The sequence below is a fragment of the Octodon degus genome, unplaced genomic scaffold (genome assembly GCF_000260255.1).
Source record: "Octodon degus isolate 3935 unplaced genomic scaffold, OctDeg1.0 scaffold00058, whole genome shotgun sequence".
Taxonomy (NCBI): domain Eukaryota; kingdom Metazoa; phylum Chordata; class Mammalia; order Rodentia; family Octodontidae; genus Octodon; species Octodon degus.
Genome location: NW_004524634.1, coordinates 7,108,143 through 7,127,733, shown reverse-complemented (window position 1 = coordinate 7,127,733; position 19,591 = coordinate 7,108,143). Strand labels below are relative to the sequence as shown.

At 37.8% G+C, this 19,591-nt stretch overlaps 1 protein-coding gene across 1 annotated transcript in view; it reads left to right on the top strand.

Annotated features, from left to right (window-relative positions):
* Nucleotides 1-8,770, top strand: part of Gcfc2 (GC-rich sequence DNA-binding factor 2) — a 26,340-nt gene extending 17,570 nt beyond the window's left edge. Inside the window, exons 14-18 of the mRNA XM_023718407.1 lie at nt 872-948; nt 2,614-2,680; nt 3,888-4,034; nt 6,610-6,734; nt 8,337-8,770. Coding sequence (XP_023574175.1) covers nt 872-948; nt 2,614-2,680; nt 3,888-4,034; nt 6,610-6,734; nt 8,337-8,454 — 534 coding nt within the window. The 3' untranslated portion in view covers nt 8,455-8,770. The remainder of the gene's footprint in view (nt 1-871; nt 949-2,613; nt 2,681-3,887; nt 4,035-6,609; nt 6,735-8,336) is intronic.
* The last annotated feature ends 10,821 nt before the right edge of the window (nt 8,771-19,591 follow it).

Here is a 19,591-nt window from a genome sequence, read left to right as displayed (position 1 = left end):
TCATTTTTAGCGTATGGTGTATCATTTTCTTTTTCACATGGATTTTTTAAGAATAGGTATCGTATCTCAGAAATATTGCTAGTACATGAAAAATATTTTAAACTTCCATGTCTTTTTGTCTTAACATTATCAAGGATTGATACCACTTAATATTTCTGTTCAGCCTTTTGTTGAAAGTTATAATCACTGTGGATATGTAAGGATGTACTACGTATTCTGCATGGTGTTGTTGTGCTACACATTTGTATTTGCATGTTAGAACAGTTTTCATAAACTTGAGCCAAATAGTGTTTCCATTCAATGATCCCTTATGATTGAATATTTTGGTCATTCCGAGTTTTTAACATACTAAGAAAATGAATTTGCAAAGCAAATTTACCATATCAAATGATGTAGAAAAAGCAGAAGGTACCTATAGTTAGAAAAAAAGAAAGAGACAGAAGCTAATACCAAAAAGAAAAGAAAATTGTAGACAAGCAGGTTTCCAAGGTCGAAGTCATACCCAAATGCAGCAATTTGTGGGACTGAGTTTCTCATACCCTGTTGATATTTTGACAGCTGATTGTGTGTGTACAGATTTGTATTACTAAAATTCCTTAGGTCAGGCATGGTGATATGTACGTGTAATCCCAGCTACTCAGGAGGCTGAGACAGAAGGGTCACAATTTCAAATTACTGTTAGTAATTTTTATTTATTTCATGTTATTGTGACCCTGTATCAAAATAAAATATGAAAAGAATTGGAGATGTAGCTCAGTTGTCAAGTACTCTGGACTGATCCACAATGCTGGAAAAAGGCTGTTTTTTTTCTTTTATAAATCTTTATCCACTAGTAACTATCACTAATGCTCTTCAAATTTTTAAATAATAGGATTTGCTTAAATCCATTGTTTCAAGAATGAAGAAGTCAGTAGAAGATGATGTTTTCATACCTCTGTATCCAAAGAGGTAACAATTATTAGTTTCTATATTGGTTGTAATGTTCCCTCATGTAATACAGATTTAAGCATACATTACAGGGGCCAGGGAGGTGGCTCAGTAGAATAAGCACTTCCCTGTCAAGCGCAAGGGCCTGAGTTCAATCCCCAGTTCCACCAAAAAAAAAAAAAGAATGCATTGCAGAAGCACAGTGTTTTCAAAGCATACACATCTGTTAAGATGAAAATTGAGTTTTCAGCATACTTACTTATTCTGCAATTATTTTAAGGAATCCTGAAAACATGAGGGCATCATAGTGGTAAAGAGCAGGACCTACCCTTGGTGTAGGTGGACTTGGGTCTTTCTGTGTCTCCGTGTCCTCTCCATAGTGAGGGAAAAATTAATAGCTACTTCCACAGGGCAAGAGAAAGCTGAAGAGACTGCTCCGAACAGAGCAGTGCCAGCACAGAGGAGCTATAGCCTAAGCTGAGACCCTCAGTGAAGGGCCAGAAGCTGCAGCTGTGGTTCTCTCTGCTTTATGAAACATGTAGTAGTAGAGACAGGCATGAGCTAAGAAGGCTTCCATATTGTTACACTGTGAAATGTAGCCACCCAGTGAGTCTTACAGGATGGAAGTGCTTTATGGAGGGGGAAAAGGAACCCTAGAACTTTTAAGAATTATGAATTGTGAGCAGGCACCTACCTGTGAAAATTCTCTCTAGGTAAAGTTTACTTTGTAGTGTTTTAGAATGCCTAATACATTCACATAGTTTAGAAGTACTGTATTGAATGTATTTTGTTAATTTATTTAAAATGAAAAGTTTCACTTCAACCCTGACCTTCATCCACTCAGATTTTGCCTTTACCTTTCTAACATAGTTATACATATAACAACAATCAGTAATTTTTATCTTTTCTGACCTTCATGCACATAGAAATTAATACTCATCTATGCCGTAATCTTACTTCTCCTCCTCTCTATAGCAGAGTATCTTATAGACAGCCATAACCAGTTTTACACTTTTTTTTCATTTAACACCTTTGAAATGATTTCACATGATCTTTTTCAGCTGTATACTGTGCTGCCCCGTATTTATCCTGTAAGGCATGGGTGCATTAGTGGTAAATGCTTGCCCACAGTTGTGGCATAAATAACCTGCCTAATACTCTGTGCGTGTGCAAACATCGATAAAGCCAGTCACAGAAATGCAACTGTTGGATCAGAATGTGGATGCATTTCCAATTTTGATAGATAAAGTCAGAAAACATCCACTTGTATTCCATTAAAACTTATTTCCATTGTTTAAAAGTGTTTTTTTTTCTTATACTTCTTTCTTCTTCCAATTTTACCTGCATATACCCGGTAATATGAGTAACTAGTTAGAAGACAACACTACGTATTACAACAAATTCATGTTACTTTAAGTGAAGTTCTGTATCACTTACAATTTTTTTTGTTTTAATACTATTTTTGTATTTGCTTTAAAAAATTAAAAAATTTGTAAAAAGTTTTTTAAAGTGAGCATGGTGGCACCACCCCTGTATTGCCAGCACTGAAGAGGCTGAGGCAGGAGGATCACTGCGAGTTTGAGGCCAACCTGAATCACATAGAAAATTTAAAAAGTTTTTAAGCTCAGTCTCCTAAAAGGTTAAGTCTTTAGAATTTTCTCCTTTCTCTTTGTTTCAAATTATTAGCACTGTAGAAGATAAAACATCAGCGTATTCAAAGTTCCAAGAGAGACAGTTCTGGTCAGCTCTAAAGGTAAGCAAAGACCACAGAAATACAAATGTCATTTCTCGCCTACATGTGAAAGACAAAAACATGGTCAAAACCTATGAACATAGGGTCAGAGTCTTAAGTTTCTGGTGTTGACTATGTTTTCACTGCTAGCCTCTAACTTTTTAAAAAAATATTGTAAAGGATATGGGGAGGGAAAAAAAGATGAGGAAAGATGAGGTCTATCTTGAACATAATAAATGCGAGACAAGTAGAATTCAAGAAGTCTAGAAGGCATTGGTTTAGGAGTCACTGTTTCAGGGGACACATCTCACCTGAGGGTATGTCTGCTTATTTGTAGCCACAGCCATGAATGACAAGTTCTGAGAAGAGTGGTTGAGGTGTGAGGAGAAGGCTGAGGTCAGAACTCTGGGAACACTTTCAGAAGAGAGGTCAAGGGAAAAGTGGTCCTCAGAGAAATGGCCTTAGAATGGCTGTAGCACAGTAGTTCACGGCTATCAATGAACAAAAGGTTATGGCTCAAACAAAAAACAAAAGAAAGAATATGTTTATTGGATTTGACCATTGAAAGGACATAGATCACCTCAACGAGTTGTTTTTAATAGAGTGAATGCATGTTTGTCATGTCTTTGAGTTAAGGCAGGGCTTTTCAGGATGGGGAACAATATCAACCTTGACATTGTGTGAGAAAACACTACATATTAGTATAGTAAATAAAATATTAGAAGGAAAGTGGACACAGCTTAAAATTACCAGAAAGCCTGGATTGAGAGGAGGGAAAGGGAACCAGTATTTATTTCATGGGCTTAGGCTATTCATGCAGCCCATCTCCAAATGCTATTCTTACTGTATAGAGCAGAGAAATGACACTGTCAACACTGAGTGACTTACACTTTGGTAACCATGACACTGCCTTTGACAGCAGCCCTTTATGAGCCAGTGGTACCAGGATCTGAGAGCGTGGATTGGGAGCAAGAGTGTTGATACAGAAAGGCCCCGGTAAAGCCAGATTGGGGTGGATAGTCTAGAAAATCAAAATCGGCTGAACAGATACATAGAGGTTGGAAAGAAGCAGATAATTTGTCAGAGATGTTTTCTATTCTAGAATTGAGAGTGCCAGTGGATCTAATTGTGAGATTGAAAGTTTGGTCAAATTTGTTTATCTTTGTTAGAGACTATTATTATTTCTTTTTAGAAAACAAGTACATATTCACTTGGTATTTTATTTTAGCTCTTCCGTAATACTCTTCTTTGGAGCAGCCTCCTCCCAGATGACACACTGAAAGAGCTAGCACTAGGAAAGCTGCTCCAGCGCTACCTGATGGTAACTCTTCCTAATGCCATTCCTGGGCCAGATGTTGTGAAAAAGTGCAGCCAGGTAAGTTGTATAGGAGCCAATCGAATTTTTGTCATTTTTAAAATATAGCCATTAAAGGGCTGGCCAAATAGCTCAATGGATTAAAGTGCCTGCAAACAGGCACAGGGGCTAGGGGTTCCATCACCAGGCCTACCCTTCCAGCCCCACCCCCAGGGCACACTGAGAGGCGATTGAGACCAGGCATGGTGGCATGCGCCTGTAATCCTAGCTCTTAGGAGGCTGTAAACAGGTGGATCACTACCAGAGCACACACCATTAAAGTTTGCCTTGCAGCAAAATAAAATTGTCATGTTCACATAAGAATAGACATCAGTTTAACAGAGTAGAAACCCAGAAATAGTCTCTGTATTTAAGGTTTAATATTCTAGCTTGAAATACCACTAACAGAGGGAGAGAAAATTACTTACCCAGTGATGCTGGGACAACTCTATAAAAAAGAATGTTAGGTCCTCATCTCTGACCATGACACATTTCAGGCGAGGGCTGGGGTGCAGCCTAGTAGATCACCTGCCTAGCGTGTGCAAGGCTCTGGGTTCAGGCCCAAGCACTACAGTCAATCATTCAATCAGTTTTAGGTGAAAAAAGCTAAATGTAAAAGTGAAATTACAAGATATCCTAGGAAAATAAATAGCTGAAAGTAGGGAGTTCTTTCTAAACATACAGACAAAAGAAATTATGAGTCAAAAGATTTGACAGGAATGTAAAATAACTAGATTAAAGAAGAAAGAAAAAGGTAGTAAAATTCACTGATGATTGTTAAGGAATTGAGTGCATTGCGTTCATCTTGGTACGGAAGCCGAACCCAGGGCTTCCACAAGGAGCTACATCTCTACCACTTTAATTTGAGGTAGTCTCACTTTGCCATCATCTTCCCTCAGCTTGGCAGAGTGCTGGGATTATAAACCTGTACTGTGAGGCCCAGTTTTCCTGATTTTTATCTTTGAAATCTACCAGTATAATAAAAAGTTAAAAAGAAGGGGAGTTGAGAAGATAGGTAACTAACACATAACAAGCATTAAGATCCACATTGATTGAAAAGCTCTTTTTAACTTAGCAAACATTTTAGATGTTCTTACTGAAAATGACCCAGAAGTACGCACCAGTCAAGATAGGAAAAAAGGATGTACAAAAACAGTGTGCAAAAATGTTTCAGTCAACAGTACTAATAACGGCTGGAGAAGTGCACCATTATGTAGTGAAGATGCTTGTTCACAAGTCCTGTTGAGGAACGTGTTCTTGCTGTGTGATTTCGCCTGTAACAGCCAGTGTTGGCACAGTGCTGGCCCTGCAGGAGCAGGCATCTCGCACCAGGAATACACGGGTAGCGCAGTGGTTCTAGGGAAGTTTTCAGCACTGGTGGGCCGAGGGCAGAGCTCTGTTGGAGTATATTTTAGCATAATGGGTGCAAAACTTTTATTGAAGTTAATCCCCTTTGACTCCTCAGTGAAAAATCAGAACTATGCATAAGGATTTTAAGGGTGAAAAAAATGTGGCATTATTCATAATACAAGATCATTGGAAACTACCTATATGTCCCCCAAAACATACTGATAAAGGTAAAAGTCATGTTAAAGAGTTATTTTTAATTATCAGAAAATACGTATTTTATAGTGTAATTTGTAAACAGAACAACATAAGAACCTGTATATCAGTTCCTAGTTGACCATGAATTTGGTCGACTTTCCAATTTTTAATACAAATTAAAAATTTAAATTAAATTTTAAAATTAAAAATTTAAATCACTTTCTTTGTATGTCTCTCAGGATCAGAGTAGTCTCCTTTGCCCATAAAGATCTAGTGTGAAGGGGAGAAGAGGAAATACGTTTACCCGGCATTTCCTTGTTGCTTGAAGTCCTGGAATCTTTTGTGCTCAGGCCTCCTCAGGACTGAGAATTTATTGAGACCTGTGATACAAATGAAAGAGGAAATTAAGTTGCAAGCCAGTAAAAGGCTGGTTTTAAAACATCTGAACAGAGATTTTGCGTAATACTAAATGCCAGACCTGCCTAATGCAACCATGTGTCTGAATTATTTTTGTGAATAATTAAAAAAGAACTAGTGAGTGTACTCATTTTGCTGCCATGAACACTTAAAGCAACGTAGTTAATTTTTAGATAATCAAAACCATAACGGATTTTTATTTCATTCCACCTGTCTTTGAATCACTATTTGATTCCTTACCTGTGATTTATGTAGATCATATACTAGGCCTCCCAAGTTCTGTTTGTAAAATAATACTAAAGTTACATATTTTATAATTTTGTTGACTGACAGTACTTTGTCTCCAGGTACTTGCGGGTTTTGTAAATTAGTTTTTGTATATATTGAATAGCTTAGGAAATAAAAGTATAGAATAATTACAGGTGTTCATGAAAAATGGTTTATTTTAAACACTAATAATTTTTTTCAAATGTTACATATAACCTTTGATACAAAATGAAAAACTTTAGAAATTTTTATTAGAACATAAGCTATAAAATGAGAATATTCAAATTCCGTAATCGCTGTAAGATTATGCTAGCAGGGTCCTTAGGTAGCTGTCCTTGTGGTAAATAGCCAGTGTTTTGATTGACAGATAGCAGCATGTCTACCTGAAATGTGGTTTGAAAATCCTGCTATGAAGACATCTATTCCCCAGATGGAAAGCTTCATTCAGTTTTTATTGCAATCTGCACGTGATTTATCTAGAAGTGAATTCAGGTAATGCATATTTGTATTTATTTACATTAGACTTTTAAAAATCTGTTAAGATATTATAATACTACAGAATTAGTAGATTTTTTGCAGTTACTTTGGAATTGCTTGTCACTTTATATTCATACCTCACGCTTACTCATTTTTAAGTATAACTCTCCACAGTTTTTTTAAACTGCATGTCACAAATTTAAGCTATAAATTAAAAATCCTTTGCAAATAGTTTGAAATGTATTTTTAATTTTCTTGACCATTTGTAAAGGCTCAACACAACTCTGTGGGTTTATTGCCTGATGTTTAGCCAACAATACCTAGATCCATGTTTTGAATGTCTCATTGATAGCAGCAAGTATTTAGAAAATTAAATACAGTAGGGTTCTAACAAAATACCTCGGCAAAAACAATGTAAAAGCCCCAGATTTGTAGCATTTGCTGGTGTTCTTGTGTAATCATACCATGGCTCCCACAAGCCGGTAGCAGCATAACACTACTAGGATTCGACAAATCTCCTCTGTGCTTTTCTCCTTTTTAATAGATACTCATATTGAAATTTGCCAGATTATATTCACAGATAGTCTATGTCTGGGTCCTATAAATGTAGTTGTAGGTAACGTGATAGGGCTACGTTCTGAGCAGTGAATCATGGGGTGACTGTGGTTGCGCAGGTATCACAAGGTGTACGTACACGGATCGAGACAGCGTAGCCGCCTACACCCCTGGGCTTGTCACACACATACATACCTAGAAAGAAAGGAAGGATATCCTCTTGTTATTATGGTCATGGTGAATAAAACACAAAGTTAAGTCAGTCACAAAAAATGATGCAGTCAAGAAATGCAGGAAACATGAAATGTATGAGGCTGCTGGCATCTTGACAGCAGATTACTTTAAACACTGTAAACATTTTTCCTTTTTTTTGTCCTTGGAATCCAACTTAGGACCTTGTCCTTGCCAGGCACTGTAAGCTTTTTATAAGTAGAATTACTATCTAAACAATGATGAAATAGCACAGTAAAGTAGACCTGTACGTGAGTAGCATAGTCATGTATGGGCTGATGCAATAGCTCAGTGGTCTAAAGTGCCTGTTAAGCAAGCTTAGGCAAGTTTAAGCAGGTGCAGGGGACCTCAGTTCAGTCCACGGCACTACATGCTGTGCCAGTCCCACCCTCAGGGCAGGCTGAGTGGGCCAAGAAAAAAAAAACAGTAGCATAATCACTTATGGGCAAGGCTTATACATAATTTTACTACTCTACTTTATTCACCTGGCAGAACAGTAAGTTCATATACATCATCACCACCACAAGCACCTGAGTAATGTGTCGCAGTGTGACATGAGGATTGGCGCGGTATTGGTCTGTGATAGAAATTTTTCCACAGTTCTTCTGAGCAGTCTTGCATTGTGTGGCTGTAAAGATGGTAGCATTTTTGTGTTTAAAAGAAGGTAGTAGTTGTAGAAAGTGACTTACGCTAAGCTGAAGATAAAGCTTTGGCCAGGGAGATAGCTCTGATGAGCGTGTACTTGGCCGCACTTGACCCCTGTGCTTTATCCCTAGCCCTGATACCTTGCTTTATAAGTGTGGAGGAATACTTTTTGGTTTTGTTTTTCAGGAATGAAGTCAAGGAAATAATTCTTATTCTGGTGAAAATAAAAGCTTTGAATCAAGCAGAATCCCTCCTAGAAGAAAATCACCTAGATGATCTGAAGTCATTAATTAAAGAAGTTTGAATAAACTTTGTAAGAAAGAACTAATAGGAGATGTCAGCGTAGTCACACTCATTGGCTTTCCTTGGAAAAGGCCGATGCCTCTTTCTTCCCTTGGGTGGAGGCAGGGTTTGCAGAGGAGCAGAGCCCCTCACTCCATCCCTGCACACTACCCTCTGGTGGCCTGAAAGGCTCCCCTTCCCGATTCTTCCCTCTGTGAAAGAATTAAATGTGTGGGAGCAGTAAGAATTCAGTGTTTCTTTTTGTTTCCTTCTTTTTCAGTTTTAAAGTGGCAGAAATCCCGCATGTAACTGCTTTAACTTAGGTTATTTATTTGAACTACCTCTGTAAGACTGAACTAGAATGAATTGTTTTTGTTTTTGGGTTTTTGTTTTGTTTTGTTTTGTTTTGTTTTGTTTTTTGTGGAACCATGGATTGAACTCGGGCCCTTGCGCTTGCCAGGCAAGCACTTATTCTACTGAGCTATCTCCCCAGCCCCCTAGAATGAATTAAGTATTAAATAGTTGAGACATTTTAAGGCATTCTACAACTGTTAATGGGATTGTGCTTGAGAAATCTGTAGTGATGTTTTGAATCAACACAAATGTAAGAGCCCTGTTGTATCCCCATCAGTACCACATAGGTACTGGTATTATCAGCTTTGTCATCCGTTGCCAATTTGATAAGAAGAATTTGTTACTTTCTTTTGGCTGTTAGTAAACATGTTGGTCTTAGCCATTTGTAATTTTTTTTGAAATACTCATTTTTTTAAAGGCCTTTGTATATTAAAAATACTGATCTATTGCCTGAACTGCATAGGAAATAGCTTTTCATTCATTTTTTAAATTTTTATATAAGATGGTTTCCATTGTAAGTCTTAACTCATTAGCAAGTTTCTGTTCTTTTTTACAATTTTGTCATTGGTGGTGTGATAAAAAGGAAACATTTTAAATACTTGGGACATTTGATTCCTTTTCTGATAAAATAATGCTTGTTGGCTTAAGAATTACTAATGCGAGGTAACTAAAAAGAAATTAAGTTTTGAGAATGAGATTTTACCAGTAATTAAGTCTGTTTGTTAAGTAACTTAGGCAGCTTTAAATACATATTTTGCAAAGTATTGCCCAAAAGATACTGAGAAAAAATGATTAATATTAATAGGGTTTTTATCACTCTTTGTTAATTTTTACTTTAAAAATCACATGTATTTTAACAGGTTCATTACCTCTACTGCAGTGAGGTCTTTGATTCACTAGTGTGAAAGATTTTTTAAAACTTTCAGTAGTTGTATAAATTACTGCTGAGCTATACCCTCAGCCTTTTAAAACAATTATTTATTTTGTTTTTTATTTTTAAAAAGAAAAATCAAAAACCATAATTTCAAAACAGTGATAGGAGGGTAACAATGGTTTTGTATTTTGTTATCTTTAAATTAGTTAAGAGTACAAAATAGCAGCATTTAATTGTCTAAATAATATTAGCACAGACCTATCTTTTCAATTAACTAAGAGAAATTAATAGTATAATATCTTAAGTGTATATTTTTCTTTTGCTTTTCCCTTTCTTCCTTTCTCCATTCCCTCAACACAGTTTCTTTTTTTTAAGCTTTTTCCCATTTTGCATTACCTGCTGTACATTATATACTCTTTCAGCTTCCCACACTGAGGAGACAATAGGATGTTTGCATATAAAACAAGTATTTCAAGACAGCATCTTTGTGGCCTGCAAGGAAAGCCAACATTTTGGCCCTGGCCTTCCAAGGTCAAGACTCAGGACATAGGAGAACCTGTACTGTAACATCATGTAACTCAGTAGTGTCCCAAATTTTCTGATCAAGGAGATTATGGGGCCAAAGAGGAAAGTGATCGATGATGTAGAATGTACCTAAGGATAGTCACATGGAGAGAAAACATTCTCTCAGGCTTTCACAGAGAGCACAATGGCCGGGCAGTGGCCGTGACTCATCCACATGGCTGACACTGACAAAGGATCTGCAATCTGAGGTACAGAGTCTCAGAAAAAATCCTAAGGGGATTTGACTGACCTTATCAGATCCAAAAGCTACAGCTCTTGTTGCATAGGTCCTGCTTTACCTTGGTCTTAACCATCCAGCAGAAAAGTATAAAAACGAAATACAAGAAGTAAAGCCATGCTGTTATGTTGAGCTGTAGGGGACTCAGGTCAACAATTTCTGACACTGCCAGTCAAGAGGAAGACCCAGTACTATTATGGATTACTGGACTCTTAGAATATTTTGCTGAGTTAACACACTTAGAATATTCAAATGATGGAACTAAACAAAAAAGGGGATACAGCTGAATGTCCATTTTGTATCTGTGTATTCAAAATGGTTAGGATAGATAGTTACATTCTCTTAATGAATAGAGGGATTTGTTGCAATAGTGTTTGTAAATAGGACATCATGTCTGCATCTTGTACAGCAAATAACCACTAGGAAGAGAGTATGCAATGTGTTAATTACTGAAACTCATACCAGTTTGATTTGAAACTGTCTCATTGCTATTTGTCTCTCAGTAAAATTATGGGGAAAAAAAAAAAGACAGCATCTTGCTAAGTTGCACAGGCTAGCTTCAGACTTCTGCTCCTCCTGCCTTAGTGTCCTGGGTAGCTGGGATTACAGGTGTGCGCTGCTCTGCTCAGCTACTTTTTTTCAGTTTTTATTTCATTTCAATTTTTATTTGTATTCGTATATATTTGTAGTACATAATGAGTACATTGCTTGTGCGGAGGTGACACATGCACATAACACATCTTAATTCCTTCTTTCATCGCCTTCCCCTCCACTTTCTCTTCCTCCCTCCACGTCGTGATTCCTTTCCCTTTGCAGAAGATCTAGCTCCCCTTTTCCTGTTATCTAGCTTAACTGTCATTTTGGGTTTCATTCCTTTTTGGTTTTCTCGTATAAGAGAAGCCACGCGTTATTTGCCCTTGTGTATATTTATTTCAGTTACCATTATGGTCCCATGCATAGTGAGACCCTGTACCAAATACATAAAAAAAGAAAAGCATTATAGTCTCAAGGTGTACCCATTCTTCTACAAGTGACTCAGGTTCACCTTTCTTTTGTCTAACTAGTACTGTATCGTGTATAAATACCAGTTTCTTAGTCCTTTCATCTGCTGATAGAGACGACTTCCAAGATTTATCTTATGAATTATGATGATATAAACATGGATATTCATATATCACTGTAATATGCTGTGCTTTTAAAAAATACTTTAAAAATATTTTTTAAAGAATACAAAATAGTGACAGAAAGAAATCACATTAGAAATACATGATTTCACTAAACAAAGTAATAGGAATTTGGGGCCAGGGAGATGTCTCAGTAGAATAAGCGCTTCCCTGGCAAGGGTCTGAGTTCAATCCCCAGTTCTGCAAAAAAAAAAAAAAAAGTAATAGGAATTCAACAATGGTTGCTGTATTACATGACTCTATCTTCAAATCAGTTGTTCAGATTACCAGATATAAATGTAAGATTCATTTAAAGAAACAAAAGAAAAAACAGTAAGTTGTAAGAAATTCAAAAGAAAAAAAGTTTTAAAAAATTTTAAGCATTAACTGATTTCAAAAGACCAGCAGAAATCAGTACAATTATCCAAAGTATTCTGCATACATACCTAAATATGTCCTTTTCCTCATCCCAGAGTTTCCTTCCCACTGAACAAATTCTTTCCTTTTCACAGTATCCATTGTACCTTTTATATTTATTTATTTATTATTTTGTATTTTAGGGAAAGGTCTGCTGGGTGTTCAGGGTCTCACTACTAGATTGGACTCATAGTGATCTGCCCGCCTGTTTACAGCCTCCCAAGAGGGGATTGCAGGTGCGTGCCGCCGCGCCCAGTCTCAATTGTCCTCTCAGTGCGCCCTGGTTGGAGCCAAACCTCTGTCCCTGCGCCTGCTCGCAGGTGTTTTAGTCCACTGAGCTATTTGGCCAGCCCTTGTTGTACCTTTTAGATTTTCATTACTCTTACAAGTTCTCACACTCATGAGATAATATGATGTTTGCACATGTGGGTCTGATTAAGTCTACCTAAAATATAGTCTCTAGCTACATCCATTTATTTACAAAAGCCTCAGATTTTTTTATAGCTGAATACTACATTGTGTAAAAATAAATCACATGGCAATAAAATTACATTGTAAAATTCAAACCATTGCTTAAAAGCTTTAGAGACGTAGGGGGAAGAGGGATGAAGCAGAGTTCAGCTGTGAAATGCACATGAACCCACGCTCCAGGATGAAAGTAGCACGTACTCTAAACATGTGTATACTAATAAGGACTTTAAAAATTTTAAATAAGCCAGAAAAAAAATTTACGAAAAGGAAAAAAGCATTTAACATTCTTGTACAACTGACTTCCCCAGTGAGAAATGTAGTTTTCATTTTAGTGTGACTCTTTGTTTACTAAACTGTGTGTGTGTATATTTATGTAAATGACAGATATTTTATAATATATGAAATTTGTACATTTTTTTTACTAGTAAAGCCAATAGTGGGAAATACCTCTGACTTTTGGATTTTTTAATTGCAAATGTATTAGATGTATTGCCTTATAAGCTGAGTAAAGATACTTTTCTTCCTTTGCATGCATTGGAGAGCACTGGAACTTTCAACTACTTCCATGTTAAATTTCATTGTTCCTGGAGTGTGAACCTCAAAGATTTATCATACACTGTAATTAAAAAAATTACTGAAGCTTACCTAATTATCAGAGCAAATATTTTCCCTGTCCCTGTGTGATGGACAGAATGAAGGAGGAAGATGACTATCAAGGACAGAGCATGGAGCTGGCGGCTGACTTGACATCTTAATTGTTCCCGAATTTTTCTTCAGCTTTTTGTTCACTTAATGTGAAAACAAGAATGTGAAACTTTCGTAGATATGAAATGTTTTTATCAAAATGAGAAAATCATTTCACAATTTTTACATTTTATAGGCCCATGATGAAATGTATGTAGACAATTCCTAAGAAATACATAAAGAACTTAAAAATAATAAGAAAATAGCCTAGTACTTAAAATGAATATAGACATAAAAGTTTTGAGTTATTAGCAAATTGCATCTAGAAGTGTAAAAACAGAATAAAATGAAAGACCAGCAAAGGCCTTGCATACAATTTTTGAATAAAGAGCCAAGTCTATTCAGTGGGCAGTCTCTACCAGCATCGGTAAAACCGGATGCCTAATTTTGTGTGTCACCTGTCTTCTGTTTCTACACACACCATAGAAAGCACAAAGGAATCACAGATGTAAATACAGGACTCGGGTGTATAGAAAAACCACAGAATAGCTTTGGTTGGGGGCATGTAAAAATTTCTTGAAGATTATAGAGAACACTAACCATAAAAGAAAAAGGATAAACAGACTGGAAAAGTTACACAAAAGTATTCAGCATCTTATGTTCTCTGTGAGAACCAAAACCATAATATACAACTTTAACACCTATTATGATCTAAAAATACGGTGTGGGTGAGGAGGTGCAGCCACTGGAATACTCAGATGATCAAAGTGGAAAATGGAGTCCCTATTTTGGAGAATTATTCACGTGTTTGTTAGCGAAGTTAAACTTTAACTTGCCACAGAATAGCATGGAAAAGACAGGAATGTATGACCCCAGAGCAGCGGCAAAGCAGGCCGCTGACATGGAGTGGCCACGAGAACAACCAGATGTGAGGTTTACCAAAAAGATTTTAGCCATTACAAAGATACACAGAATTGAAACTTACTAAGGAAGGCAAAGGAATACAGGATGATGAGAATTTATCAAGTAGACAATACCAATATATAGAAGTGTTTTTTGGTGTTTTTTTTTTTTAAGAAACACACTTAAGGGCTGGGGAGATAGCCCAGTGGTGTAAATACCTGCCTGGCAAGCACAAGGACCTGGATTTGATCCCCCGTACTGCTTGCAGTGCCCACTCCAAAACCCCAGGTGTGCTGTGGTGGTGCATGCTGTAATCTTAGCGCTGGGGAGGCCGAAACAGGAGGATCACTATGAGTCTAATCTGTGTAGTAAGACCCTGTACCAAATAAAGTTTTGTTTTGTTTTGTTTTGTTTTTTTTGTATTGTAGGGAAGGGTCTACAGGGTATTCAGGGTTTACTACTAGGTCGGACTCATAGTGATCTGCCTGTTTATAGTCTCCCAAGTGCTGGGATTACAGGTGCATGCCTCCATGCCCAGTCTCAGTTGTCATCTCAGTGTGCTTCGGGGTTTGGGGCCAGCACAGCAGGCCCAGGGATCAAACTACTGGCCCCTGCACCTGCTTGCAAGTACTTTAATCCGCTGAGCTATATGCCAAGGATTGAACCCTGGCTTCTACACTCTGCCAAAGCAGGTGCTTTAGTCAGCTGAGCTATCTGGCCAGCCCCCCAAATAAAGTTTTTTTAAAAAAAAGTTAAAGCACTTAAGGCTTTAAATGTAATAAAATATGATTATTATTATAATGATTATAAATAACCACAACCAACAATCCTAGCTTATTTGGGACTTGGGGTTCTTTTTTTTTTTTTCTGTCTTGTAATAAAATATGATTAACATAATGTTTAAAATTAATCACACCCAACAATACTACCTTCTTTAGAAATTGTGGGGGGGGGTTTTTTTTTGTCTTGATTTTTGCAGTACTAGGAATCAAACTCTGGACCTTGCACTTGCCATGCAGGCACTTTATGCTGCTAGCTATATCCCCAGCTAGGGGTTTTCTAAGTAGGATTTGCAGTGCTATAACTGGAAAGCAGTTTTAAAAACACGATCTTTCAGCAGATTGTATTTATTTATTTATTTATTTATTTATTTATTTGTATTTAGGGAAGGATCTACAGGGTGCTCAGGGTCTCACTACTAGATCGGACTCATAGTGATCTGCCTGTTTACAGCCTCCCAGGAGCTGAGATTACAGGTGCATGCCACCACGCCCAGTCTCAGTTGCTGTCTCAGCACGCCCCAGGGACAGGGCCAGCATGGCAGGCCTGGCCACTGAGCCTGCTTACAGGCACTTTAATCTGCTGAACTATTTGGCTGGTCCCTATTGTAGTATTTAGACACTTGATTCATTTTTATTTTCGTACATAGAAATACGGATCTAGATTCAGTCTTCTGTGTGTGTGTATCGCCAGTTTTCGAGCACCATTTGTTAGACACTGTCTCCTCCACTGTGCTTTGGCCCCTTTGTCAAAGATCAGGGGGCAGAAGATGCCTGGGATTGTTTCCCATCCTCTATGCTGTTCCACTGATAACACATCTGTGCCAGTAGCATGCTGTTTTATCACTGTAGTTAGGCAAGGACTTTCTAAGCAGAACTCCAATTACATAGGAAATAAAATAATCAACAAATGGGATTGTATGAAACAAAGTCCTCTAATAGCAAAGGAAATGAACAGTGAAAAGTTTAGAGGTAACCTACAGAATGGAGGAGAGGGATGCCAGCTCTTCCTTGGACAGAGGACTAATACAATACAGAAAGAAAAAAATTAGGCCCACCCAAAATAAAAGACCAAGTACGAATGGCCAAGACACATGAAAAATGTTCAGTATCCCTGCTTTCAGAGATACGTAAATTAAAACATTTATGATACCACCTTACTCCAAAAGACTGGTTATCACCAGCAAAATGAATAACAAGATGCTGGGGAGCCTACAATAAAAAAAAAACCTCTTCCATATTATTAATGTGAAATATATACTAGCAAAATCACTACTGAAGTCAGTATAGAGATTCCTCAAAAAAACTAAAACTAGACATTCCATTCAAACCAGCTATTCCCTTCCTAGGTATTTTCTTAAGAGTTAAAGACATCATATTAGAGATAACATACCTATGTTTATAGCGGCACAGTTCATAACAGCTAAACCTTGGAAGCAGCCTTTCATCACCAGATGAACAGAAAAAGTGGTATTTATACCCACACGAGTACCACGCTGCAGACGGTAACAGAGGCACTTGGAGGAAAACAGATGCATCTTTAGACAGTAACGTTCAGTGAAATAAAGCAGACACAAAACCTTGACATTGCATGTTTTTAAGTGAGAAACCAAAAGCGTAAATATATTAGCAAAATAAAAGAGGAATCAGAAATCTTTCACAAGTGAAAGGGGACCAAGTGGCAGGTATGTTAAAAAGAATTAAAATTCTTTAATTTTAATTGTGGGGTACCGCTCCTCACAATGAATGTAATTATTGCAGCAAATATGTACTAATAAAAATTCAGTGTAGGTTAAAAATACACATATAATATGGTAGAAGCAAATTCAAGTTCATGACCTCTCCTGGAAACACTAAAAAGCAAGGTCATGAATCCGCTTTAATCAGAAGTCTGAAACAATGAAAATTGTGGAGCAACCAAGCAAACACTGAATCTCTGTGAAACTGAGCTAGGCTTGAGGGGCTGAGGATACTACTCAATAGTCGAACATGTGATCAATATGCGAAGCCTGTAAAATAAAATTCTGAAAAACTGAGCAAAGCATCTCAATATCAGATGATCCTTCCGCCACAGCAACCACTGAAGAACAGCCATGGTCCTCCGCTTTCCCATGGCTGTGGGCCTCATCAAGGGCCACAAGGTGACTAAGAATGTGAGCACACCCAGTCACAGCCGCCATCACAGATGCCTCCTCGCCATACACACCAAGTTCGTGTGGGACGTGATCTGGGAGGTGTGCAGCTTTGTCCCCCTACAAGCAGTGTGCCATGGAACTGCTCAAGGTGTCCAAGGACAAACGTGCCCTCAAGTTCATCAAGAAAAGGGTGAGGACACACATCGGCGCCACATGCTGGCCGCCATGAGGAAGGCAGCTGCCAAGGACTGAGCCCCTGTGGAATAAAGCTTGCACAAAGTTAAAAATAAATATCAGAAGAGGATCAATGTATTATTTGCTCAGTTAGATGGCTGTACTAACCTAAAAGCAGCACCTAAATGTTGCCATCTCGCAGGCTTTTCCTTGAGAAAGACTGGAACCTGCTAGAGAACCTGACCGAGACACACATGTTTGGCTCCCCAGAAAGCCCATTTAAACAACCCTAAGCACAACTTTCCAGTTGAAAGCTTTACAAGCTGTTGCCTTCATTTAACCATAGCGAGCTAAGTTTTATCAGATGTCCCAGAAAGGCCTATCACATAGAAAACAAGTAAATACAGGCGCACACACACAAAAAAAGTTTCAAGAAAACAATTTCAAAAGGAAAAAAAAAATCCTTATACCTTTAGTGGCAACAATAAATGCAGAGAGAGGGATATACAAGAAACAAAGACACTACATAAGAAGGAACTTACACAGGTCAAAAAAAGTCCATTTAAATGGCAAAGAATTGCAAGATAAAGCTAGGGCTAAAAACAAAACAAAAAAAAATAGTTTTAAAAAAAGATACACAGTACTGTACAGGATATCTAAACTCCAAGTATCAGGAAGAAGCAGAGAACTCAACAAATGTTCTTTCCCAAGAACAGTGAGAACTACACTTAAAAGTATCACCAACACCCTAAAACAATGGATAAAAACACACACTAAACCAAATCACTAAAAATTTCAGTACTGTGACAACTAAAACTTAAAAGCTATGTATTTTAAGGAAAAGCAATCACAATATTTCAATTTCTCAATACAACAGAGAAACATAGACAATGAAGCAATTCCTTTAAAAGTATCAAAGAAAATTATCTTCCACCTAAAATGACATTACCAGTGAAATGATATACCTGCGAGGTCTCAAGACTCTGGCTGCCATACTTTTCTCCAGAAGCAACCAAAGGACATACTCCACTAAAATGAGTTAGTGGTCAGCAAAGTGAAAACACAATTCAGTACACAATACAGGAAGAAGTCCCAAGACAGGTAGGCACTGAGACACCAAGGTTCAGTTGACAAGCTCAGGGTGTTTTTGAGGGTGCTTTCAAGATCCACGTTACTGCTGTACTTGATTATATGTAAGCTAGTCTCTACCAGCATGTTGAAATGGCACAGTTACTGCCATGTCAGACCAAAGATTAGGAGCAGTTTATTAATAAAGCCAGCCATCAGACCCTTCCTAGGTTACAGATCCTAAATGTCCCGCTGGCATTCAAACACTCTTCCCAATCCTTATCAGAAACATATCTGGCCTCCTTTTTTGTCTCTGCTTAACTACCTACATCTTAACAAGAGTGGAGAAGGTGTGAAGGAGTTACATCTTAACAAGGGTGGGGCAAGACTCAAGGAGTGACATCTTAACAAGAATGGAAGGGGCCTGCCCCTTAGCTCAGTTCTTTAAGTGGCTGCTTCAACAAAGCAGTCAGTTGCTGTGGTTCGATCCCCCCAACTCAAGCCAGCCAAACCTGCCCTGAAGGTGTTTGGAGAAAAAAAAAAAAAACAAGGATGGAGGCTAACCCAGAGCTTGTGCTAGGATAAAGTGAACCCAACTGAGAGCCACCATCCCCTACAATGTGATAAATCATTTTGCAACCCACACTTAGTTACACGGATTACCAAGGACACTCACACCACTCCCTGGAAGCATTCTACCTTGACTGACTCCTAAGAGCTAGTTTGATTCACCATGCTCTTAAAAAAAAAACAAAAAATGTCATTTATTGCCTCTAACTACGTTTCTGTTAGAGTTGCCCAGTTAACTCTAACAGAACCCAGATGCTTTAGAGTAAGTCTTCTGTTCAGAGAATTTGCTCATAACCTTAGCATGAACTTCTTCAGAAGTGCTTTTGTACTTTCAGGGACACTAAAACCACTCTGATCAAAGACTGTGATGTTCTTCTTGAAATGTTTGTGAAATAACAAAATCCTTTCATACTTGTTAATAAGCTTTTCCAAACTAAATATATTGTTCAGGAATGTATAGACAGTAAACTAAGTCACCAGGGAATGATTTACAGTCGGGATGACGTCTATCTAGGAGGGATATGACACACAGTTGTCTTCTTAGATCTTAGTAAATGCTCTATTTCCTAACCTGACAGTGGGCTCATTTTAATTCATGCTCTGTTCTATAATTATTTCATTCACAATTTAAGCATAACATCCCACCCATGTCCCCAGTTCAGGCCCATGCTGGCTGAAGCCCGTTCTGATGATGCTGTCTTCCGCTGTCGCTTTGCCTCCATGAAGGAATGAATACTGGAGCATTTGGCACGTACCTTCTCATTT